This window comes from Nesoenas mayeri, assembly GCF_963082525.1.
Source record: "Nesoenas mayeri genome assembly, chromosome: 1".
NCBI lineage: Eukaryota > Metazoa > Chordata > Aves > Columbiformes > Columbidae > Nesoenas > Nesoenas mayeri.
Window position 1 is genome coordinate 87,279,562 of NC_137541.1, and position 26,602 is coordinate 87,306,163.

Sequence of the window (26,602 nt, forward strand, 5' to 3'; positions counted from 1 at the left end):
GACCATGACAACTGCAGGAACTTGGTAGATCCCAGAGACTGAGAACATGAAGATCTGCAGGAACCTGCTGACGGGAAGACCCTTCTGATGCCTGCCCAGCTAGTGACTAGTCTGCTTTCTAAGTAACTGACAGGTAAGAGGAAATAATTCTGTACTAATAGCTCTGGGACAAATGCCAATTTGCCTGTGAGACAGGAGGTTAAAGGTTGTTTACGTGATTAACTCAAATTCAGGGCACTTCATGTTCACATGGCAGTCCAAGGAGTGCAAGGACTGACTTGAACACCAATTTGGCATTCCTGGAAGGAAAGAGCTTAAGTGCCAGTCTTATTTGAAACATAACTGGATTCACACAAATGCCTTACAAAAAGTGCAGTGAGACTACCCATGTTACCAGTATACTCAGTAACCTGAGCAAATCAGAGTTAGGCAAAGATAATTCTGAAGGTGTGTTGCTTTTTTTTGTTGTTGTTGTGTGGGGTTTTTTGTTTGTTTTGTTTTAAACTTTAAGTTGTATTCTTTTCCTACTGACTTCGCATATTCTCTGTTGAAGCACTCTAGCTATAGCCCAAGTCTGGCTTCCTCATCACTTCCCCAATCCCTCAACTCTTGAGGAGATCTGTATAAGAAAAAGATGTAGGTAACTTCCCCTCAAAGCCCTGCAGGGCTTTGCATGGCAAGAGCTTCAAAGAGGATCAAACATAAAAGGGCCCAAAGTCAGAAAAATTGTATTGGTCCTGTGTTAAGAGAAGCTGAATGGTGTACTTATAACCATGTACAAAATGGAAGGGAATGAGCATTTTGTACTCAGTGGTTAGTTTGGCTCTTCTTAGAAAGACTTTCTTCCAAAGGTGTGGGGTTTTTTTTTGTTTGTTTTTAATGAGAGTGGTTTATTTTAATGTGCAAAGCCATTGTGAAACCACTCAAAGCAGTAGCTATGTTCATCACTGCCTTTTCTTTGTGGAGATATCAAAAGACAGGATTGGAATTGCTTCAGCCTGGTGTGTAGCTTCCATTTTGTCCTCATTTAAAGCACTGTCATATTACCCAGTGGTTCAGACAAGAGAAGACAACTGCTGCATAAACCGAGTTTTATTTTTCATTAAAGACAGTAGCAGATGGTTCCCTTAGCGCAGCCGGGAGCCTGAAGATCTGGTGATGGGAGTTGTTTTTGTGGGGGTTTCCTCCTCCAGTTTTCCCAATAGCTCTAAGGGAGTAAAATGTGTCAATAACCAGCACTCCACTGCCTTAAACAGAGAAAGCTACAGGCAACCTAAGCAGCCCTCTGAACCCCCACACAACTGCCCATTACCAAAGGAACATCCCTGATGGGGCAAATCTATAGTCTTCCTCCACTTTCACCTTTTGAGCATAAATGTACAGTGCCTTACCGTCCTCAGAGCTGTTCTCCTCATCACTGGAGAAAGCAATAACAGCTTTTTTGGGTGGAGGGCGTTTTTGGGTACGCTTATGGTTTCGAAGAGCACGAGGCTGGGGTGTGACAAAATCTTCATCCCTGTTGGCTGTGCTCAGGGGCTGGCGACGTGAACCTGCCAAGAAAGAGAAATATAAAGGTAGCGGCCATTCTGTCTGTAAGGGTCACGTAGGGAAAAGTCCCTAGGTGTCTCTGCTGGACTGCAGGATCAGGGGAAGGCTGCAGTCTCACAAAAGGAACATACTTCCTGTTGGTTTCTGCTTGGCCGGCTCTGGCACTGGAGATTGACTACCTTCCTGGCATGTTTCCACTGAATCCAGCCCTCGGTTTCGGGAGGCTGACAGCTTCTGCTCCAGCTCTTCAGCCAGAACCTGATGGAGATGTAATTTTGTAACAGAGTGGGGTAAAAAAGAAGAAAAAAATGAAAAAAAAAAGAGACAAAAGAAAGCGTGGAAAGTGGGGGGGAGAGAAGTGTTACATCTGTAGCAGAATTGTCACCAAGTTCTCTGATAAATTGTTGGGGCCAAGGAGTAGCCTGCTTAACATGGAAAACTACAAGGCTTTCCCAATCATCGTGTATAAAAAGAAGTTGTTTTATTGGCCTGGACACTTGCCACCCATCCTTACTTTAGTCTCGGGTTTGCTGCCTGCTCTGCGGAATCGAGCCAGCACAGTTTGGAAACAACTGTAGACAGCTGGGTCTTGGAGCTTGTCCGCAAAGCAGTCAAAGTTGTCCTGCAGCTTGTGAAGGCCCCGTTCTGAGAGGGGAAGCAGAGCGAGGCAGTGGGACAGATCCCGATACTGACGCTCAGTTCTAGGAAAGACAAAGATTGCTCTTATGAAAAGGGATGCGTAAGGATGTGCACATCCTACCTAGAAGCACAGCACATGAAGATGAAGCATTTCCTGCAGGTGCTTCTGCCCTGCAGAACATGAGATTCAGGTTGTTCTGTTACAGGTCAGTTAGAGGCCATACCATACTAACCACTTCACAACCACCACTGTATTCCATCAAAGACACTGAGTTAGTGTCTGTCAGACAAACATGAAGGCTTCATTGTTAGAGAATATAGTCCCTCGTTTAAAAAGCGTGAGAAGTTTTTTCCTTCTAGCTGGCAATAATACACTCAGTGAGGTGAGGACTTCTTGAAGGGCCTTATTTCAACTGAATAATAAACAACCCTGGCTAGTCATTTTTGCATGTTTGAGATATTTTCAAGCAGAAGTTTTACTTGTTCTCTCTTTTCTTTTTTCCTGTCCAGTGACAGGCCAGTTACATAAAGAAGGCCATTTTCATTAATGTACAAAGTGAACAGATGACAACTGCTGTTTCAAAAAGGACACATTTCAATTCCAGAAGTAGTTACCGAAAAGAAAAGAAAGGCAAACTAACATTCTTAATGTAGCTCACTGTGGTGGAATGGGAGGGGGAAAAAGCTAGGCCAAAGCCCTTATTATTAATATATACAAACCAGAGGGCCAGAAGTTTGTCTTGCATATACCCTCTCAGAATGCACTGTTCAAACACAGACAGATGGAGAACAAAGCTACAGCATCCAGTTGCTTCCATGTCTAAAGTCTGAATGATACTTGGCAGGTTGCTACGTTTAGAGCTCCAGAAAAGCTGAGGAGCATGATGGTAGCTGCAAAATCTTTTCTGATAAACTCCTGTTTTAACCTGGAGAGCCTTGCTCTAGCATTACTGATAGTGTGCATTAAAGTGATCATCTTTGTGGTATAGAAATATTAGGGCATTTTAGAGAGGCCGCTTTCCACTCCATCTCAGGAAATAAAATCCAAATATTTCTGGGGAATATGCAACCCCTGAGGCAGCTGAGCAGGTCACATGCCCAGGCACTGTGTACAAATGGCCAAGATAAGCAGACACAGCTTAAACCTCAAGGGCAAACCCACAACAATGGAGAAGGAAAACCACAGGAATGGAGGAAGGCAGGGTGCATCAAATCCAGTGGAAGTGCATCTTCATCAAGTGGATGAAGATACCATTGAAAGTACCTGACAGAGGCAGATAAATTTCTACTATCTTGGGGGGAAAAAAAAAGAAAGTACATCTGTACATCTGTGTCAGTGAGGTTACAGCTTGGGAAAAGGAGCAACAACAAAAAAACCCCTCAAAACTCAGGAAGCAGAACAATGTCTCAGATTCATGGGATGGGTTCTGCACTCTTTACTCTGTAATCAGCACCATGAGCAAGACATACACATCTCACAGACAGAGCAGAGCAAAGGCATAAGCACAGAGTGGCACAAGCCCTCGAATAAGAAAACGAAGTCTGAGGCATTGAGTTAGTTCTGCATAGCCCATGCACACAGAACAAGGACACGTCTAAATCAACCAGATAGTTGAGATCACCCCAGGCAGGACTGCTGGGGACACCCCAGCTTCCCAGTTGAACACACCAGTTTCTCAGCCAAGATACAAGGGAAAGGACCACAGAGGTGCATAAAACCCCCACATGGGGTGTGTCCTTGCTCAGCTGTAATGAAGATCTAAATTGTCACAAAACATTTTCCCTAAGAAAGGTGGGAGGGGACAGGGGCCAATAACAGTGTAGTAAGACCAGGAGCCTTAATTTATACATATTTATTAATATATTTTTAGGAGCAAGATAGGAAGGAAAAAAAAAAAAAAGAAAAAGGGACTTAATGCAGGTTCTCTCAGCGTTTGTCACTTTGCCACATAAAGAACATGACGGGAACCTGTTAAAAGCACTGTACACAAGGTAGTTTCTTCTAACAATTCCCAAGAAGCAGACCTGCTTGTCAGGAAAATTAGGATTAGAACCCACCTGGCAGTCCGGAATCGCTGACAAAGTTTCTCCACCAAGCCCTCTGTCTGTTTGTCTTTGGTAATATATGAGAAGAGATGTCTGCAAAGGAAAAAAAATGATGAAGTTAAGAGCCCAGAGAGGAAACCCCATTTCTGCCTACACCATGGGATGCTTGCAGCTATGCTATCAGCTGGCTGGTCTTCAAAAGAAGACAAGAGAGCTCTGCATGCCTCAGACTTGGTTCAGTTGAAGCTATAAGCCTATATACCTTTCAAATAGTAATCACAGTACCTGTTGGGGGACAGCTGCTATAACATCATGTATAATTAAAACAGCATGTTTGCATAATAACACCTGCCTAGGTTTAAATGAAGAAATCCAGCTAGAGCAAAAACCCTGGCAGGCCTGGAGTGAGAAGTGCTAATATCTGTTTGCGGTCTGAGGTAGGAGGGACACTGGATGGAAGTCTGCAGTGTCAACTTTTGATCAGCTCCTTCCATCCAGTTTCAGGAGTATGCAACACCTCCAGATAATCTCCTCACTTTTCAAGTTGCGCTGGCAGACTAGTATGTCTTACAAGCAGACCTTGAGGGGAACAGGGTGACATGCAGGTTTTCTTCCTTCACATGCAGGAAAAAAAAGTCCTGTGACTTTTTTCTTTCATTATGTTTTTTGAAGGTATGTTGCTGTATTTTGGATCCAGGCAAAAATGAGAGTTATTTTGCACTAAAGTGGAAACAAAGCCTAACAGAACTTAAATGCTGAGGAATAGAGAGACATGGACTTTAACACAGTTAAATACTTCTGCATTTTGCATGATGTCATTACAGAAATCACTGAATAAGTATTTATTAAGAAGGTCCTGATGGCCTCTCTTTTTCTTGTACCACCATTTCTGCTAACTCAAGCTCAATCAGGTTGCCACTGGCCTTGATGTAACTGCTCTAAGCACATCCTTGTTCAGTCTTTGTTATGTCTACAACCACCAACACCAAGCTGCTCTTCTAAGATACGGAACAGAGATCAGATCCTCAGTAGTCCTCCCTTTGCATTTTTTCCAGCATCAACTCATCTTTCTTTAAGTGACCAGAACTGTGGCAGCATTCCAGGCAAGGTCTCACCAGCATTTCCTATGCTTCCCTATACATAAACCAGAAATAACTTGACTGCTAAAACAGCAAGTGGGAAGTATCTCTAACTTCAGCCATAGCTTTGCAGCAGAGATTAAACAATTTCTAAACATTCAATCTTAGACATTTTTCTGCTAGTTTTAATCTTGGTTATTACTGTAACCCTCTCATTCTGCACAAGTTAATCCTTTAACAGTGATGCTCCCCCCACTACCCCAATCTTTTTTACACTTCTCTATTCTCCAGTCTGGCAAGTATTCCTGCAGCATAAGCCACTGCTTCCTTCCTAGCATGTACTTTGTCCACCACAGTTTCCAAGTTAAGATGTACCCTCTCCACAATGTAAGCATTTTCTATAGTACTACACAGGGAAACAGTTTCAATTACTCTCTGCTTTTTTCTGATTTAAAGGATATGATGTGGTACACTGATGATCATGTCTTCTTTAAAATTAATTAGCTTTAAACTAACTTGATACCTGGTCTACTTTGTTAAATCAATACTGCCTTTTCTCTTATTTGCCACGCACCTCCAGCTCTCTCCCTGCATGCTGTTGGAAGTCAGAAAAGTCCATCTATAGCTGTCTTAACCACATTAATCGCACTTATTCTCTAGGTCTGTGGCAACACCTCCAGTTTGACATTTATTAAAAATTGTACTGAAAATTCAAGGATTATGTCCCATTCTTTTCATACATGCCTTCTTCAGGGTTCTCTGATGATTTGCTTCCACATCAGACACTAACTTCCCCCTTTATATATGCTGTCAGTAGCCATGTGCTGTATTTCCAATTATTTCACAGTACCCTCCGTACTGAAAGCTGAAGCAAAACATACATATACTTTTGCAGCCATACATTATTTTCAGTCTCAATTTCAGCCTCACTAATAGACATTTTCTGTGCCTTGCAACTCTTACCTGTCCGAAATACATCCCCCTTCCTAAATGCACTAGAGTCTCGTGGACAGAAAGACTCTAGTTGAAAAAAACACTGGAGACGTTATTGTTCCTCTCTTCAGCAACAGCAATACTTTTGTTTTGTCCAACACTCCCCTCTGCAATCTACAGGGATTCAGGCAACTCAGAAAATTCCTCCTGTGGTTAAGTTTCAGATATGAAAGGAAAATTTCTGTAATTTACCACTAAAGACATTCTTCATGCTGTCTATGAGCAGCTGATGCCCTCAGATTAAAATATTTCAATGTATCTCTATACTATGGAGGCATTCTTGAAAACAAACAAACAAAACCACTACCACCAAAACAACAACCAAAAAACCCACAAAACAAAAAAAGCCCTCAACTCAAACAAACAAAACCAAACAACTCGAACACAAATCTGTTACTTTAATTACAGCTTTACTAAACTCCAGCAGGCCACCAAAATGACAAAGGCAGCTGAGTCTTTCAAATCTGTTGTGTTCTCCTGATGTTGTATATACATGTTCCCATGCATAAAACCAACAGATCTCCTTTTCTAGAGCAAAAGTAATTTTGAATGAGCTAGTGGAAACTCTGTGGAGTCTCTCCTCACTCCCAACTATGTGGATTTAGAATGGATTCCCCTCAGCATGACTACATTGCAGATACAGACTGAAAAAGATCAAGGAGAACAACTGAAAAAGCATTTTGTATGTCACTGTAGTTCGTCTTCCCTGGATCTGGCACCCTCACTTTGCATAAACATAGTTCTGGTCAAAAGATATTTCATTAACCCCAGAATACCTCATAATAGTGTGGAAGGATTCCTCCTGTATGCCACAGTCAGGATCTGAGAGATGACTGATTACATCTGGAAGCAGGTTATAGATGGCATTACCCTGTGCAGAACAGAAGGTTCTACATGAGGTAAAGAATTACAAAGGATGGCTTGAGTCAAGCCAGATAAGCTGCCCACTTAAAATTACCTCCTTCCTCCCCATCCCAAATCTACTTATTGAAAACACCAGCTTTTTGAAATCAGCTGTATACCGCCAGCGAAAGCTAACCACGACTACTTGGCTGAAGCTAAGGAGGGAAAGAAACAACCAACAGGATAACAACAACTGCAACCCTTGGTTTGCAACATCTCTGGTCTTTGGCAGACTTGGATGCAGTTTCTTTCCTTTCCAACCTTGTCACAACCCAACAAAAAAAAAAGCTTCCTGATTAAGGAATCTTGCACAGCAGTTCAGGCCAAGGAACTGTCTCTGATCTTGCCTGAAAAGACCCAATCCAGATTCCCTTTCCCACTATTTTTACATGGTTTTGTCATAGACACTGCAGAGATAAGAATTCAGTGCAGTTAGGTGGCTGGCTCTGCTTTTAACAGAGCAAGCCAAGATAGTAAAGCCCCAATATCAATGCGGTTTCTCAGGCAGTAAATCTCAAACTCTGAAGGGCCTGCAGCAGCCTTCATGTTGAATGAGCAGTGTATGGGGCAATGCTGCTACTGTTTTTACCTGCTTCACTTTAAGTGTCTCAATGTCACGCAGCCAAGAACAACTTTGAAAGGTTTCAGAGATAATGTACTGCCTGAACCATACGGTCAAGGAACTCTGTTGTTAAGTCTAAAGGTAAACTGCAGAAACCTGTTCCCAACTCTGTGCTAGGCATAGACAAGAAAGCAAAAGGACAAGGCACTGGTTTGGAGCCTGCCTTCTGATGTGAATGGATGAAGTAAAATTCAGCAATATCAGAGTTGAAACAAAACTTGTGTTGAAAAATTTCCTTGATCTACCCTCATTTAGGCAACACAGAGGGATAGAGAGCTGCTCTACACCACTGACACACCTTCTCCAGGACTCAACTCGTGTTAGTGACTTAACCTCCACCAGCCCTTCCCCTCTCTTGAAGGGCCCTGAGCATCCACTTGCCTTTTTGGAGAGTTCACTGAAAAAGTTTTGAGCTACTCCCATGATTGCCTCCTCTGGATCTATTAGCAGAGTTGCCATTTCGCTTACTTGGCCTTTCACCTTTACCATGTCTTTGAGGATAAGGTGAGTCATCACCAGTGCAGCCGTCTGCCTCACGCTTGGGCAGGGGTCCCGCAACCTGAGAGAAAAACAGAGGTACTGCAGAAAGCAGCTGAGTATCTCTATGTTACCAATACCCATGACAGCCTACTCCACAGCCCAGGGCTGTTGTCTCCCTGCACTGACACCTTCAGAATTGGCTTCCTGGACCATTTTCACCCTCTGGAGGCCCAGTGTGACCCTTCCACAGAGCTCTCATCACCTATCCTCTCTCAGCAATGAGCATAGCATTACCTGGCATAGAGATGCGATGTCCAAGGCTCCAGCAGGTTGGGGAAACGGATGGCCAGATCTCCTGCTGCAATAATGAGGTTGGATCTCACAGCAGGCAGAGTGGACTTCTCCATCATAGTGAACAGCAGGCGCAAGTGGGAGTCGCAGAACTCAGAGCTGACAGGACAGGGTACAGAAAAGATGACATAGATACCAAAATCCCATCTCTCAGAGAGTAAGCCACTCCCAGCCCAAAAATCTATGAACACTCTTTTGCGTTTGCTCTCTCCACAGGAAAGGACTTGCAACATTTGCTTGTGCTTTAGTATTAGGAAGGCTGGGAAATGAACACCAGCACGACTAGGTGTTACCTGATCATGCAGACTTTGCCAAAGGCCAAGGCTGCAGCAGCTAAGAGCGCTGAATCGCTGTAAAGCCCAGGGTTGTTGCAGATCTTGAGCACCAGTGGAACAACGGCAGAGAACAGGTGCTTCCCTAGAGAGTGGGGATGGAGACAGCAAGTATGAGAGCCGTGTTTGCACATCCCTCTTTAAGAACAATTATTCAATTTATCCCAGAACTTCTGCAGATTACAGAAACTGTTTGATTCAGCATTGAAAAACCATCTCCAGAGTGGCAGAGCAAAGAAACAGGCAGCACACATAGAAACAGACACTGGACAAAAACGGCAGTGTTTCCTTCTGAAGGCAATAGCCTTTGTCCTGGATCTGTTACCCGTCGTACCTGTTCTTTCACACAGGCAGCCAGAGCCAGTGCTCCTTGCTGGCAGCCACACTTACCATCTAGAAGTTCTGTCTCACAAATATTGCGGATGAGCTCAGCCTCGGTGTCATCAGCTGAGGCTCCCACGAGGCCCAGCTCCTCCTCCATAGTGGTCTCATTTCCTGTGCTCTGGACAGAAAGGAAGACCGTGAAAAGGTGACAGGCAATGATAACCCGTTCCTTCATGAAGTACTCTTCTCTTGGGCAAGAGATGCATGGATGTTACCAGCAGCATGACTAGAGCTGAGAACAACAGACTGATGGAGAGTTTTATAACCTGCTTTTCCCTCAGATCTGAATGAACTTGTGAAGTGTAGTCCAGGATTTGCTAGTCCACATGCCACAGAACACCAATGAAAAGAAAGCCTAAGCCACTCACACTACTAAGCTGAGATAGACATAGGACACATCTGGCATCAGTGTCAGTCTGGCATAGCTTAAGGGACATGCAAATCCCAAAAGCAAGAAGTTCAAAGCAGCCTTTGAATTGTTGAACTTGTGAGCCAAATGATGGGAAACCCTGCAGCAAGGCAAAAGCAACATGAGACATGGGCGTTGCATGGTGACCAAATCTGCATCCAACTGCTGCTTCTTGGAAAAAATCTCATAGTAACTTCCTTCTGTGTGGGCAATGGTAGTGGCACGTATATGCAGGGTGGATGAGGAAATTAACTACAAATTTCTCTGGACACAGCACTGTAGGCAGCTAACAGAGACCAGATACCCAGGAACACACAACATTTTTCTCTATTCTTACCTAATAAACTCAGCATCGCTACACTCTGGACTATACACTCCCAGGTTCCAGTATAGGTTGGGAAATTACATACTAGAGAGCAGTGTAGGGGAAAGGGACCTGGGGGTCCTGGTGGACAACAGGATGATCATGAGCCAGCACTGTGCCCTTGTGGCCAGGAAGGCCAATGGCATCCTGGGGTGTATTAGAAGGGGGGTGGTTAGTAGATCGAGAGAGGTCCTCCTTCCCCTCTACTCCACCCTGGTGAGACCACATCTGGAATATCGTGTCTAGTTCTGGGCCTCTCAGGGAACTGCTGGAGAGGGTCCAGCATAGGGCAACAAAGATGATTAAGGGAGTGGAACATCTCCCGTGTGAGGAAAGGCTGAGGGAGCTGGGTCTCTTTAGTTTGGAGAAGAGGAGACTGAGGGGTGACCTTATTAATGTTTATAAATATATAAAGGGTGAGTGCCACGAGGATGGAGCCAGGCTCTTCTCAGTGGCAAACAATGATAGGACAAGGGGTAATGGGATCAAGCTGGAACACAAGAGGTTCCACTTAAATTTGAGAAAAAACTTCTTCTCAGTGAGGGTGATGGAGCACTGGAACAGGCTGCCCAGGGGGGTTGTCGAGTCTCCTTCGCTGGAGACATTCAAAACCCACCTGGACATGTTCCTGTGCGACCTCACCTAGGTGTTCCTGCTCCAGCAGGGGGATTGGACTGGATGATCTTTTGAGGTCCCTTCCAATCTCAAACATACTGTGATACTGTGAAATGTTCCAAGACAGTCCTAACCAAATAGGGTATTTCTATCTTACAGATCCCATTAAGAAGGCTACTATTAAACTTTCGTTATTACTACCTGAGAGAAGATAGGACCCTCAAGCTCCATGGCATAAGGTTCCAGAAGCTATTTTCCAAAACTTAGGGTGTTCTTCAGCACTAGCAGTAATTACAAAATATTGCACTGGTAAGAAAGGAGATGATGGAAAGCAAATGTTTGACTTGAAGAAGGATAAGCATGGCCAGCACATCAGCCTTTATTCCCTCCTGTCTGGCTCTTCAAAAGCCAAGACCAGCATGAGAGTTTTATTGAACAGGGTCACTGAAAGACCTCAGCTCTCCCTGTCAATCCTGACCAACACATGTCCATTTCTATTTCAAAAGTGCACATTATCCTGGACCTTGTGCATCCTCAGGAGTGCATTCTCCAGAAGTCTGCTAGGGCAGTAGGTGGGACACTAGAAGAGCTGCCCATAGGAAAAAACAAAAAAACTCCTCAGTTCTCACCTGAGGTCTCTGCTTCTTCGCGCTGCTGTTCGGATGCTTCTTGTTCTTCTCCTGCTCTCTGAGGATGCGGCGTCTGCGTAGCTCTGCACTCACTGACACTTCCAAATATGCTACATGCTGCACTGCCACCTGTCCCACAAGGGACACCAGATGCATGAGCAGGAATGTGGGGAGACTGCTAGCACCAGAGACTCTGCTAGGGGAAACCCCTGGATCTAGTGGAGAAAAATTACTACAGTTCAGTGACCTCCTCTCCCATCAGTTACTGCCAAGTCTCACTGTATAACCCATCTCCATGCTCCAGACTCTTTTGCAGTGTTCACACCCTGACATGCCAACAGCTTCACTAGCCTCTCTTGCCCTGTTCTCCTCATGTAGTTACTCTAGGCCACCCAATTGCAGCACTAGAAACCATGGGTAAAAAATTTCCTCCACCAGCTTTTTTCCTCACCAGTGTTCTCAGGCCCATCAGCCTCTTGCAGCTTCTCCAGAGCTTGCTGAGCGCACACCTGCAGGATGTGAGCACATATCTCCTCTGCCCCTTCTGCTAGCTGGTAGATGAGCTTTATTGCTGCCTCCATGAAGGGGATCCAGTGACCGTCTGGCTGAGCAAAGCCTGATGAGGAGAAGGAGCCATGTACCACAAGTATCAGCAACAACACAGGCTGTCTCACAGCCCAACTCTATCGCCTCCAAACCTACTGCTAACTTGAGCTCACCTTTACTCACAGCCTCACGCAGGCACCCAAAGAGCATGTGGTCCTGTGGCAGCCGAAAAGGTGCACTGTTCTTCCCCAGTGCTGGCTGCAGAGAGAACAGATGAGTTACTCTTACCACATAGGGGAAACCCCCATGCCCTTTCCAGTACATAACCTTGCTATGTGCACAATGCTAATCAAACCTATGGCAGGGACAAACAGTATTGCTCTGCAACTAAACACACAGCAGGGACATCACTGTCTCTTTTGAAGGCATGGTGGCAGCACTGAGTGGATTTGAAGCTTGACTACATGATGATCCCAGGCCAACCCAGGGAGATCCACTACTTCATCTTAAATCAAAATAACTTTTTTGAAATACCAAAATTACTCTCTCAAGATCTGATGTTATTTACTCATTCTCCACAGTGAGCAAAGAGGGAAACCTTTAGAGCATCTTCAGTTACCAACAGTAAGTCAACTACATGCCCATGCCTAGTAGTAACTCCAGAAAAATGAGGTTTTGTTTAAAAGCAAAATATCATCAGTAGGAATAACAGAGGATAGCTCTGGATCCAACACCATCTCACACTTAGGCTGTTGCATATGCTCTTTATCAGTCCCACCACGTTTTAATATGGAATAAGATAACTGAGAGAACTATTAAACCAAGTATGAGTGACAATGCCCAAGATGTCTTCGCACATTTGTGGCTGCCTAATCAAGATATACTTGACCAGAACAAGTTATTGCTTGAGGGTTTACCAGCTTTCAGTAGCTGGAAACAAAAATCTCTCAATTCACAGTCCTACCGTCTATACGGTCTATATTTCAGGAGGAAGGGGAAATGGAAAGGATGAGCTATTAATACCACAGTCATTCAACTACCTACAGTTCAGTCCCTTCTCACATACAAACTTAAATGCAGAGTTAACCTAAAATTGAACTACAGTCACCTTCTGGACATTTAAGAATGTTGTAATACACATTAATTCGTGAAGGTCCTGTAGTAACGTCCCCAGTTGAAGGTGCAAATGCAGAATGACAGTGCTGTGTGAAGGAGGGCTGCTTTTATGCTGGAATGCCTGAAGCAAAATGCCCAAAATGCTTGAGTGAAGAAACAAAGAGGTTTTTTTTCTTTTTTCAAGTGCATTAAAAAAACCCTCAAAAATGCTGTTGTAAGTACAACATAGGCAGGTTTGAAAATCTTTCATGTTTTATATTCAGTTGTACAGCTGACAACTCCCAAATATCAATTAATAGGGAGGGCAAAAGAATCACAACACCAGAAAACATCAGTAGAGGAAAGGACTTCACGGTTGAGGAAACACAAATCAGCTTAGAACTCAGAGTCTGAGGAAAATAATTGAAAGAAAAACATATTTTCTTGTGCACTGAACTCTTTACTAATTGAATTCAGCCTGTTGCCTAATGAAAATGCTTTTATTATGTGTTCGCTGATGTGTGCTAAGCTTTCTAGACAGTGCTGCTGAATGGTCTCAACTTCCTTAATTTCAAAATCAGTAGAAACTTTATCACTTCTCTCTCTTCTCAATATAAAACATTTCCCTCTCTTCTTTGTCTCTGGACAACTGTATTTCTGGATGACCTCAAGAACAAGCTAAGAGTCTTACCTTAGGATTACCGGCAAGTTTGGAGATGGCATTGCATACTTCTTGAGCCAGGCAATAATCTTCACATACCTTGTCAGACAGCCCTACTGTCACCAAGACATCCAGGTTGCTACCTATGATCTCTGGCTTCTTCCTACAGAATGGAAGGGACGGGGTATTACAGAAGTTGCTGCTGAAAGTTTACAGGAATATGCATAACCGGTAGAAATACTCCTTGTGCCTCACAGAAGGCAGGGGTTTGAGTAAGAGGGGGAAAATAAATCCATCCAATGACTCAAGATATAGCTCTAGGAGCAGCAAGCAATATTCCACAGAAGCCAGTATAATCCATACTCCACTAAGAGAGTAGGTTCTCCAAAGTGAACAGCACTGGGCACACTGTCTCTTTGCAAAGAAAGAAGATTCTTGAATCTCCTTATCAGAAAAGAGCAAAACTTAAAAGGGTAAGAACAAAGTAAAACATTGCAAAACAGAAAAGAGTCCAGCAGCTCAGGACTGGTGATGTGTGACACTTCCTCCCTTACTGTGGGAAACAAAACAAAACAACTATACCCTCCACAAAAAACATGCCTACACAACTCCCTTTCTGCCTCCGAAAGGCAGAATTATGCAGGCCTGGTCTGAGGAACATACAATTAACTGGGTGAAGATGGCAAGAACAGAATCTAATGCATTCAAAAAGAGAATCTAAAAAGTTCATAGCCATAGGACAAAAGCAAAATCACCTCCTTTAGCAGATTTGTGAAGAAGGTGATGCTATTCTTATTTTACACACATAACCATGGACTCCACACAGGATCTCATGGGATACCCCAGAAACCTACAGTTTTCTTTAAATCACATTATTTTAGGGAAGGATATTAATTTTGAGACTGTGTCTGCAATTCTGCTACATGTACAGGGGATGGGGTGGTAGAAATACTTTGGAAAGAATATCTAATACTCAAATTGCAGAACTGGCTCCAATTCCAGACCCAAGAACTTTAATATCATCATTATGCTGACCTGTTTTTGACTGATGAAGGACTGAAGTAGGAAGAGCAAGAAGAAATCAGCAGGTAAGCTAAATGCTACAGGGTTACTGGGCTGGGAAACCGAGGGAAAGAAAACCTTATAGTGCAATTACACTCTTTTTGCCCCCAGAATGGGAAGCAGATTAATTTCCCTCCATGGTAAAAGCTCCAGACATCTCTACTCAGCAGCTTCTCACTGTTCTTATCCAAACACAGACAAAGCTGCAGAGCTGTGACACAGTAAACCCTGAGGAGGGATGGGCTTTCAAAACACAAAGAATGTAACACTGTCATACTTGTTCAGAAACTGTGCTGGTGGGACTCAGCCTACTTTGTTTAATTCCAGGCTTCACTACCCCATGACCTGGTTACTAATTTTGAAGCTGCAGAACAAAAGGTCAGCTGATGCAGCACCCACAGTTCTTCAATAAAAATCAACTCCCTGTACATCCTCCCACTCACAGAGTTAGACCAGGCCCTGGGCTCACCGTGCCATCATCCCCAGCAGCATCACAGCAGCACGTCGTTCTAGTTCCGAGCACTGAGATTTTTCTGTGAATCGCTCCCAAAGCAGCTGGATCACAGCAGGCTTTATTTTATCTGCCTGCACAAACTCTGAGAGCTGGAAAGGAAATGCAATAAAACAAGTAGGGAGAGGCAGAGGAAGACAGACTTCAAACCAAAGACATTAACTGCAATAACTATCATTTTAATACAATGGACACTTAAGATCACAAATGCAATCCAAACCCAGGGAAGGCAAGTACTCACTATTTCTTCTAAGCACTGTATTGTTCCTAGTGATGCATCCACCATGATGAGAGAGAGAGAATGCACCAAGTTCTGGGCCCTGGCCCTTTGAAGGGGGAAAAAATAAAATAAAAATTTTAAAAAATATTAAAGGGTAAAGAAAAAACAACTGTCACAATTACGTTCCTATTCAGAGAGCTGAGAACATATATTGAATAACAGACTTGATCCCTGGGGACAGAAAAACTTATCCCTCCACAAGCTGGAGCTTTCCAAGTCACCCAGTTCACATTTCAACAAGCACAACATGGGCTTAGAAGTCCACTGCTGCTCTTCCTGGTGCTCAAAGGCTCAACAAGGGGCACTCATCACCCACTTCCCACTTTCCTTTCAACCACAAGTACTACTCCCTAGAGCACAAGAAACTGAAAATCTTTCTACGAAAATATAAGGCCAGAGCTCAAACTGCAGGAGTCCTCTCCGGGCAACACTATTGAGAAGAAATAAGAAGCAGAGAGTGTTTTTTATTGCCCTGATGGTACAAATGTGGGTGAGGTACAGTGAGTCTCACCAGGGATCATGCTTATCTGAGTCAATGTGTATCCAACAGGATTTACACGTGGCCAAGTGCCAATAAAAATATAAAGTGCCACCCTAGAGAGGAGACACAGCTCCTCTCTAGCGCAGAAGAAACAAGCATGAAAGCGGTACCCAGCTCCCACCCCCAAATCCTCAATAAAGATTAGCAAAGACCACACTAACATCCTCTCATCTGCCACACAGAGATTTGTTACAAAAACATTTAAGATGAGTTTTAATTAAATACAAATAGAAATGTGTGTGAAAGCACCTATATGATAGTAACAACTAGCCTTGTACAGTGGGAGGCATGAAGAAATCGTGTATATTGAAAAATCAAGGACACAACTGATAGTACGAAAACCAGTAAACACCAAGGAATGTGTCAGAAGTAGAATGTCTACACTCAGATAAGGCCATAACATGCATGGCTTGTCAGCAAGAAAACTGAGCTTTGGTAACAGAAAGATAGCTCCAACTTTAGACCACACTATATACCTTTCCTCTTTCCAAAATGGCAATGGGCAACAACTTCACCCAGAGAGTAAAGTATGAAAGTCCCTTCGATACGGGATGACTCCATAACAACAGTTGACTCCCGAAAGGGTCATCCAAAATATCAGTTTATTGTTGCCAAACAAGAACTCCACTGACAAAACAAACATTCATAAGTGACACTCCTTGTTCCCTATCACACAAGGACCCTACTCAGATCATCTGAGCACACGTGTCTTGGTGCAGTGCCTTGCATGAGAGTGAAATTTATAAGAATGTTAAGTGTGAGTGCCTGATAACAGTGTAATTTAAAATAATTCTCAGCTTCTCTTTCCATATGGTCTTACATGAAGTTTTGCTGCATGGATTTCCTATACATGAACACTATGACAAACCAAGAACAGAAGCTCAGCAGAAGATCCCACAGGAAGACTGGGATACTCAGATATATAACCTTACGTTTCAGCTCAGCACAAAGTGTGGCAACTTTCATTTCTCTTCTTGTCCATACTGGTTTCCCAACAGCTCCCCAAAAGAAGAACTGGGGAGGGGGAAGAGAAAAAAAAAAAAAGGAAAACAACCTTATAATTAGACAGAGCCATACCTCTCTGAATCCCCGCTGGGGCTCAGATAGAGCCGCCTGTAGGCGTCCAGCACAGCCTCCTTAATACCAGGCTCTTTTGACCATATGAGGGGGAGCATCCTGCGGACTCCAAGTAGTGCCTGGGGCATGCCAAACTGCGAGACTGTCACAAAGAACTCAATGGCTTCCTGCACCACTGGGGAGAGAAGAACAGTTGCGTTAGTGCAGTTATTTCCTAATCCCCATCAGAGAGGCCATCAAAACAAATCCATAGGTGTACTGCTCTCACAGCAAGCTCTGCAAGTGTCTAAGATCGCTGCTACTGTCTGCAGAGGGTTCAGGTCAGAATGGGGTCACTAGTACACAGATGTAGATGTCCTGGAGGAAACCGGCACAGGTTAACAATGTTGCACTAAAAATCAGATGTGATACAGTTAGGAGAAGCAGCATGGAGAGCATGTTTGAGAAAGAACAAAATTCTCGTCTGTGAAACAGTAGCTTTGGAAAAAAAAAAAAATCTCATGGTCACAGCAGACAAGAACAGCTGAATCTAAGTCCCAGTGCAATGCTGTAACCAGAGGAACTAAGCTATCTGATGTATAAATGGGGTAAGGAATAATGTATTTGATTGCATTTTGACTACTCCTGAAATACACTGCCCAGTCTTCTTCTCATAAGGCAAGAAAACCATTAAGTTGGAGAGCATTCACAAGAGAGTCACAGTAATGATTAGAAGGACTGTACAATGAACGTAGAGTCTGACCTCTGGTGAAGTAGGAGCTTATACCAGTATAAGTTTCAACTTATACCTCATCTAGGTGTTCCTGCTCCAGCAGGGGGATTGGACTAGATGATCTTTCGATGTCCCTTCCAATCCCTAACATTCTGTGATTCTGTGATTATAAATCTGAATGAAGATTCCCATCAGAAAAGCTGGTATCCTTCCCCTGCCCCCAGTCACACCACAAGACACATATTCGCAACAGAAAAAATAAAGGTAAGTCTTTAAATCTTAAATCATAATTAAAAACTGTAAATCTGAGCACATGCATCACTTAAACACTATCCCCCCACCCAGCAGCATACCATGTCTAAATGGAGACAATGTCTTAAAATGTCTCGCCTGTCCAGACACTCAACTTGCCTTCCTTACACTACAGCATAGGACAATAGGGAGGTGGAAAGTTAGTAAAATCTGTGCAGCCATAAAAAAAACATAAACAAAACCCCAGGTTTTTAAATATTGGGTGAGGGGCACTCTCTCAGGCTGGAACTTCAAATAACCTGTAATGACACAACTCAGAAGTTCATTTTTGTGCTAATGACATGGAAACCTCACTGGGGAAGCCCACATGCTTATCACGGCCAACACATGAGTTCTTAACACGGATGAAGCCTCAGAAGTGTCTGCATGAAGCTAGCATGTTTTAGTGCCCAGATGCATCTGTACCCCAGCATTGTGTGAGTGGTTGGCACGGGGATGTGCCAGGGAGGATGGGAGAGCTGTGCCCCTCCATGCCCCAGCCCCCTTGGGAGTGCTGATTCATTATAAACATTAAAAAAAAAAGTCTAACTGGTTACAACAGTTCTAATATTAAATATGAATAGCTGAATTAACTCAAAGGCCTACTCGTCACTACCTTTCACTACAGCACTAAAAAGGACCAAGCAATAGAAACTGTTGATCAGGATCAATTTTAGCTACAGAATAAATTTAAGTAAAGGTGAGGTGAACAAGACAAGCTGCTCAGTTCCCCTCTGGTGGGCAGCATAACATCTGAAGCTGCATCAGGGCATTGAGCAGGTAACAGAACCCAACTTCATTGGCCATGCTTTCTTTGTGAGAATCTGGGCTGGGATTATGACCATACCTCCCCTCCCACAGGATGGGGGGAGCCTCCATAAATTCAGTCATTTTGGTCACCTGGCTTTCAAAAACATTTTCAACCTCAATATTTTAAAAAAATTGATTCCTAAAAAGCCCTTTTATGCCCTAATGTAACCTCTTCACGACACTCATGTAGATGGTGTTTGCTGTTCCAGCATTCTAGAACCGCCTGTAACATCTGCTCAGCGAAGAGCAGGTCCTTCAACGTTTTCCCCTTCCCCTAGAGCTCCACCACTCTCATGTTGCCTGTTCAGCAGGGGAAAAGATCTGGAAACGCTGAGCAGGGGAGAAAGGGCTCCATGGCTACTTTACTCACCTGAGCTACAGTTTTCATACATCATCTTGCTGATCAGGCTTAGGGCTTCTGTGATTTTCACTGAGAAGTTGTAAGCATCTTGCAGGTATTGCACCAACATCTCCTGTTTGATCAGCTCTGTTTGAGGCTGCTCCTCTGGTACAATGACTGCAGTCTTAGGATTACTGTTGATATGTGGAGAATCCTCACTGTTCTCACCTGGGCATGAGCCTGCATAGCACAAACACTTGCTTGTGAACAGTATTGAGGGTACAAGAGAAACAGGCATGGTTTCAACCCTTCTATCTTCACCCCATAGTGACATCTTCCAAGAGCAAGTTTTCCACAAAAATCCAAATTCTGCCATCAGATTTAGCTACAAAGACAAAAATCTCAACATGCTGTAGACCAAGTTCCAGTACTACAATGGGATGCACTACAGAAATGACACCTTAATGCAGGGGTGGAGAAATGCATGGTTCAGTTGGGGTAAACTCCCCTCAGTAGTTATTACGTGAGTTAAAGTATTGGAAATGCACTTCTAGTGGGAAAACTGAGTGATTCCGAGCAGAAATGAAACAACAGGACTACTGTGATCCAGCCAAAATGTCAGGCCACTAGACAAGTGAATGATCCAGAGATGGTGGTGCTCTATGAACTGTCAAGTACACGCAGACTAAGCCACACAGGTCAGGAGAGGGAGGACATTGCAGAGGGTTTTGGTCTAGCTCTGGCATCAGCTTGGACTTAGGGAAGAGAGTGATCTGAAATAGTTACCTGTGTAAAGTCTCTTCAGAACACCCAGGATTGTTGCCTCCTCATTTTCCTCTGCGAGACCACTGAAGGGCTCCTTCCCCTGGAAGCGACACAGGGCCTTCTGCGTAAGGCGGGCTGCACTCCTGGACAATGACATTGCCCAAGAGAAGAATATCAGTAAGCCGTTAGGGCAGAACACAAGGGAAATCATCCAACTTTGCCCAGAACACCTGGGAAAGCAGCTCCTGCCAGCATCTTGTGCTGGTGCTCAAGTCAAACCCTTCCTACAGAGTAATGTTACTGGAAATCACCCCTCTACCCTGGAGCTCAAACCTTTCTTGAACAAAGAACTGGAGACCAACACACCCCTTTGTGATAAACACTCTCTCAAACTACAGAGCCTTCTTACTTATAATTCAGCTTCCTCAGCAGCCCAGTGATTTGCTCCAACATACTCTCCAGTGTTTCCTCAACCTCCAGCACCTCCTCTTCCTCTTCCTGCAGTGGCTGAAAGAGCTGCTGTGTGGCAGCCCTAACTTCTGGCAGCATTGCCTCCCACTCCTCCTCTGGGGTGATTGCTGGAGGTATTAAAAAAAAAAAGAGAAAGCAAAGAATACAGAGACTCAAATGACACCATAAATGGGGAGAGAAATTAATCTGGAACTTAAGAATTCTACAATTATTTTTCATCTACAGACAGGCACTATTCCCATTGCTGATCCCACCCAGACTGCAGTAAAATCAGATAAGAACTCTTTGGCATTAAAAAAAAAAAAAAGAAACTACGGAGAGTAAAAAAAAAAAGACAGGTAAGAGAGAACCATCATTTGCTATTTATCATTTTGTAGGCAGCACCAGGTCCAAAGCTACTCAAGTTTAATTTTATATTTAACCAAAATTATGGCTTGAGCAGTCCTTGAACCATTGAAAATGGAAACCTGGGAGGGTGTTCATAGGTATTTTCAGTTCTCACCCTGAAAAATAAGGTATTTAGCTAAATGGACTCTTGATGTAGATATGGACATTCATACAGTCTTTTTCTAACACCATTGTACAAAAAACTTGTGAATTTAATCCCAGTTATCTGGCCTCACCATCTCACATGAGTTAATATCTGAGATAAAAGCCATCACAACCTAGGAGCAAATTTAAGATGAGTAAAAATAAGCCCTGGTACGCCCTGCGAACGGGAAAGAGGAAGAAGGGAAATTACCTGCTGCAGATCTGCTATGATTCCTCATTTCCTGCAGCTTCTGCACCTCTTTCTTCAGTGGCTCAGCCAAGTCAGTACAGCTTAACTGAAGATGGCAGGAAGAGAATAAGAAATATGTTACTTATCCTCCTTTTTCTGAAATGCTAGAATTCTCTCTCTTCCACTCTGTTTTAAGATCTCAAGCCCCTCAGATAACCCTGGTTTTGGAAACTGGAGTAGTAGACTCCAGCCATCATCCTAGAATGGCACCTACTGTAAATTGCCAGTTTGAGGCTCAGCTCAGGTGAAAGAGCAGTAAACACAAAGAGCTGTCGCCCTGTGCAGAATATTCTAAAAGACTAATTCTGATCCTAAAGAAACCCCACAATGGATCCAAATCAAACTGCTGCAGGTTTTTCCACAATCAAGCACAACCTTCCTGGCCTCCAGCATCCCTTTCAATTACACCAAGAGAGGGAAGAGTCAGAGAAAGCAAGATCTGAACCTGGGAAAACCAGAAAGCTCGCACCCACAGAATCAAATGCTATGTTGTCCCTCTCACAAGACACAGGAAAGTTGCTTCCCTGGTTATAGCACATTGCAGATACTCAGCCTGCAAACAGACATCTAGCATATTCATCACACTGGTTGCAATTACCTTGCAGGAGAAGGGATTGTTGGACAAAAATGCAGCCAGGAGTTGGATTGCATTTTTAACTACTACCACAGATTTGTCTTTGAGACGCCCAACAGCCAGCGATACCACAGACTGAAACTGAGTCAGAGGCAGGGCCTAGGACATAATAAGAACACAGACAAAGTTAACAAGAAGGCCTGGAGACTCACGAAAAGTTATTTACTGCAGACCTATTAAGGTACTAAAAGGCAAGGATTTGTAGAAAAGTTTAAGTCTGAAGGGACCTCTGGATATCTTCTGGTCCAACCTCTGTTGAGAGCAAGGATTTAGATTAGGTTATCCAGGGTCCTGTTGAGTCTTAGCATATCTACCATGGGTGATATTTTCCCATACCAATGTCCAAAAAGAGCTTATGTACTGTGTGATTCCTTCTAGTCTGTCCCAGACACAAAGAGCAGAATTTAATTTCTATTCCCCAGTCCCCTCATCTCTAGGATCTCTGGTCTCTTGGGAAAAAGGAATTGCAGACACAATGTATACAGGGACAACACCTTTCTCTATGAAACTTCAGTCTCTGCAAAGAGCAGGATGACAGAAATTCCCTTAGAAAACACAACAGGGGAAAGGATGACCAAGGCAACATCATTTCCCTGCCACAGACTTACCTTGCATTGAACAATTCGAGTGAAAAGCTGCAGCACACGGCTGCGCACAAATCCATTGATGTCACAGACATGGGCCTGCAGTATATTCAGGAACTGGTCCCGAGTACCACGGGCAGCCTCCTCCAGCTGGTCACCATTCAGCACCTGAACCAGCACTTCTGCCATAGCCGCCAGAATGGCATTTCGCATCATATAACTCTGCAAAAAGAGTTGTTGAACCAGGAACAGACAAAAACACAACTTGATATGCCAAGTGGAAAGAAGGCCCATAGGTTGGGCCTTTTAAGTCCCAGGTTGCAGCTTTAAGTGAATTTCTCCATTATGAACATTTTATTAATCTTGGGTGAACATGGCTGTGTCTGCAAGACAGAGTAATGCAACCCTGCTATCAACTGAGTCCACAGAAGCCAAGAATTTATATGAGAAACACAGCTTTTAAGGGCAGTTCAAGAAAAAGTAACACAATGACAAACTCATTAAGTACCAAAGAACAAGGGACAAGAGCTGGGATCTCAGACTAGTAAACAGCCTCTCATTCTTTGATATCTGAGAGTGACAACCAGATAGTAGACGTCATGGTTTCTGTTTCCTTTACATTTTTTAGGTAAGGGCATAACCTATTCCAAGGGGCAGGGTTTTGGCTATTTCCTCTCGGTCAAAGAGTTTCTGTTTTCGGACAGAAAAACTGGATAGCAGCACCTCCACCACTTGACTTCTCTGGACAGGTAATGTTGTGGAAACGTACCTCCCCATCCAAGTGACACAGGAGAACACTTATGTTGGATAGCATCAGAGCTGGAATCTGTTCAGCCAGTTCAGATACGAAGATAGCATAGCCCTTCATTCCAGAAACTTCACGAGCTGAATCCTGCGGACATTTCTGTCCAATTTCCCTGTGCAGAAAGATGACACAACGAATAGGGTACCTCAAGTTGCTAGGGACAGAAGGACAAACCTCAGGGTATTTTTCTTACCTTAGCAATTCACCCACCAGGCTTTTCAGACCATACTCTGTAGCCCAGAGGCTCACAGCCTGTGCAAACACTGAGGCTACATGTTCAAAGTGCTGCAGCATCTGTGTGATCTTCAGAGCGGCACCTTTCATACATGAGAAGAAAGAAAGAGGTCAGGGAAAGTAACTGGGAACAGCTTCAGGAAGATGATAGAAGAGCAGGAACTCACTGAACTGGTGACCATAATGATTCAGAGCCATAGCGAGCAGACGTGTCACAGTCTCCCGTGTGGCGCGGTACTTCTGAAGACCAATACTTGGATTCTCCAGGATACGGTAGCAGCTTCCTGTCACTAAGCTAAAGCCACAGAAGAGAGACAGTGAACCTCACTGTCACAACTTGCACCAACATCATTCAAGCACACTGCACTAGGCAAACGCTTCTCTCATACCAGAGAGATTCTCTGGTATCCTTAAAATATTGAGAAAACAACAGTTGATTTTTAGAGGCCTGCATGAGGAAACTATGTCATTCCTAAACACATCCGTAAGTACATTGCTTCTTATAGAACTTGTTTAAAAACTGCTTATATAGAATGCCTTAATCATAAGTAAGTTGGCTTAGCATAACTTCTGCAAGCTGTGAACATGTGAACTTTTGGCTTCGTTAAGTGTAAAAGGCCTCAGAAGATAAGAAGATCTGCATCACTGGAAATAAGTAAATGAACGGAATGGTGTCTAACAGAAGACAAGAAAAAGAAGAATGTTTTAGCTGTTACCAAGAGCTTATTTTCCCCAGCTGCAGGTGCAAAATAGCAACTGAATGTCAGAACTTTGACTGACAACCTGCCTGACAAAAACTAAGGGATCGAATGAAGAATAGGGAGACCCCAGACTCTAATTTTGCTATTGGGCCAGAGTGACGTGTGTGCAGTGGGGGCTTGGATTATAGGGGTATAGTTGTCCCAAGTTTTTTTCTACTGAGGGTCCCTCCACAGGAGGCACCCACCTTGAGCTGCTCTATGCTGTACCTTGCAAATACATTGTTTATTTTATCTCTGCCACCAAAAAACCTAGGGAAAAGGAACTACCCTAACGCACCACTTTTGCCTCAAGATGGTTTCCTCAGTTTCCCAGTGATATGCACCCACAGAGGACTGTAATACTACTTCATTGGCAGATTTAACACTTAAGTCTCCCTTCCAGAAAACCAGTCACTCATCCCACCTCTACATCCACTCCATCCAATACCTGACAAACTCTTCTTCCACCATCGAACCACCCCAAAGCTGACAGAGGTCCAGCTGCAGTAGCTGCATGAGCAACCGTAAAAGTGGCTCCCTCTCCTCTTCCCACACGGATCCAGAGGTTTTGGTACGATTTTTCTTGTTCTAGAAACGAGATTAGACAATGAGATACATCAGCAACTTGACAACAGAAAAAAAGCCATCACTACCCTGTTTCCCTCCAAAAAGAAAACTACTGTTGAATTCTACAGCATTAGACATACAGTAAGATGTATCAGAAGCTGATATGCCCATATCAAGTGACTGTTGTTGTCATCTTTGACCACAGAACGGAACTCTTAAGAAAATACTGGCACACTAAGTACTAGCCAGACACTGAAGAGTGAAAAAGAGGCCTCAGTATCAAAATCCCTGATGATGTTTAGACTCATATTGTCCTTTGGCTCTTTTCCATGTACAATTTCACAGAAATACCAGCACTTCACACTATGCACTGCTCCTGCTGGCATCATGTCTAATTTGACAGATACCACAGAGTTCAGCAAACTTACAACATTCTCTATTTTTAGCACCTCAGTTTCCCCCTAGTCCCCTCACCTACCTTCCCACCAGGACCCACCTCCAACAAACCATTCCTGCAGGTTTCCATTTCAAAGGCATCCACCAGACCAGCCAACAAGTAGCAGTTCATCTTGAGAGCATTGAGGTGAGCAGCGCGGTCAGAATGGCTCAGCCCAGAAACACCCAAGATGGCAGGAAGTTCATTGGAGTGATGAGATGCCACTGAAGGAAGGCAGAAAGTCATGAGCACTCCTTGCCAGGCCCTTCAATCATCGTCTCTTTTAGAGACTTAGAGCAGTCATCAGATTACCAAAGATGTGTGCTCACATCTTGACAGCTGTAACAAGGGCTACCCCCTGCAACCCAAACCTTGGAAGCGCTGTCCTGTCCTATCTCCACAACCCCATATCAGCTCAAAGAAATACTCATGCAAAGCTGATGCATCCCAAAGATATATTTTCCAGGGACATGGGGAAGGGGATTTTTTGTCGGCCTGCCCTTACAGCGAACATGCACAGCTCAGCATTGTTCACCAAGATTACAGACCCGTATTACTGGAATGGGCCGAGGGTGCAACCCAGCTAGTCAAGTCACATTAGCCTTTATGTCATCATTGAACTGCCAAAGGAGAACAACCTCTTGATCACTCGTGTTGGTTACAGCAGATACCCACCCTGCATCATCAGCTCCAGGGCATCCTCCTTCACAGCGATCCCCACAGCTTGGAAGTGGCTGCAGGGCAAGCAGAGTGCATAAAAGCAGCGAGTAAACAGCATCAGGGAGAGAGGCGAGCGCCCGGGTGCACCAGCCTTCCTGCTCCCAGTTTCCCCAGCAGCCCCGGCCCCAAGCTCATGGCTCTGTACTCACTGGAGCAAGCTGTAGACGGGGTCGAAGTGCTGCAGCACCGCCAGCGCTCCCTGCGCCCGGAAGGCGGCTCGGAATGCTGCGGAGAAACACGGGGAGGGGCGCGGGAAGACACAGGCGGTCGCGGCCGTGAGCCGGTAGCGGGACCAGGCCCAGAGGGGTGTATGTGGGGGGTAGGGTCTGGCCTTACCTGTGAGGGCGGGCGGCAGCTCGCGGGCGGGCAGAATCTCCTGCACCACGTAGCTCCCAGGGCCGCTGTCCCGCAGCAGGTCGGTAGGGACGAGGGGCAAGTGAAACTCCCAGGCGTCGGCCGCCGCCATGGTCCGCAACACAGCCCCACAGGCCGCCGCTTCAGGCCCAGGCACTCAAAACAGCGCGCGCGGGCCGCACTCGTCCCGC

At 44.3% G+C, this 26,602-nt stretch overlaps 1 protein-coding gene across 2 annotated transcripts; it reads right to left on the reverse strand.

The window, feature by feature from the left end:
- Window positions 1-385: 385 nt before the first annotated feature.
- NCAPD2 (non-SMC condensin I complex subunit D2) lies at window positions 386-26,523 on the reverse strand (the record flags this gene model as incomplete). 2 transcript variants are annotated; one of them, XM_080360552.1, is made up of 31 exons in its annotated part: window positions 386-1,207; window positions 1,392-1,550; window positions 1,680-1,806; window positions 2,063-2,249; window positions 4,246-4,326; window positions 7,082-7,176; window positions 8,212-8,389; window positions 8,605-8,760; window positions 8,955-9,078; window positions 9,384-9,495; window positions 11,395-11,523; window positions 11,904-12,010; window positions 12,114-12,198; window positions 13,727-13,859; window positions 15,228-15,361; window positions 15,511-15,595; window positions 17,168-17,342; window positions 19,351-19,560; window positions 20,107-20,228; window positions 20,495-20,663; window positions 21,299-21,383; window positions 21,936-22,070; window positions 22,580-22,777; window positions 23,325-23,472; window positions 23,554-23,677; window positions 23,762-23,889; window positions 24,783-24,922; window positions 25,398-25,561; window positions 26,013-26,071; window positions 26,207-26,282; window positions 26,394-26,523. In XM_080360552.1, the coding sequence occupies 31 exons, from the start codon at window positions 26,521-26,523 to the stop codon at window positions 1,128-1,130; spliced, it is 4,035 nt and encodes a 1,344-aa protein (XP_080216678.1). In that variant the 3' UTR covers window positions 386-1,127. The 2 variants fall into 2 exon arrangements, with proteins under 2 accessions (XP_080216678.1, XP_080216677.1); XM_080360551.1 differs by having other exon boundaries at window positions 11,395-11,609; window positions 11,846-12,010.
- Window positions 26,524-26,602: the final 79 nt, after the last annotated feature.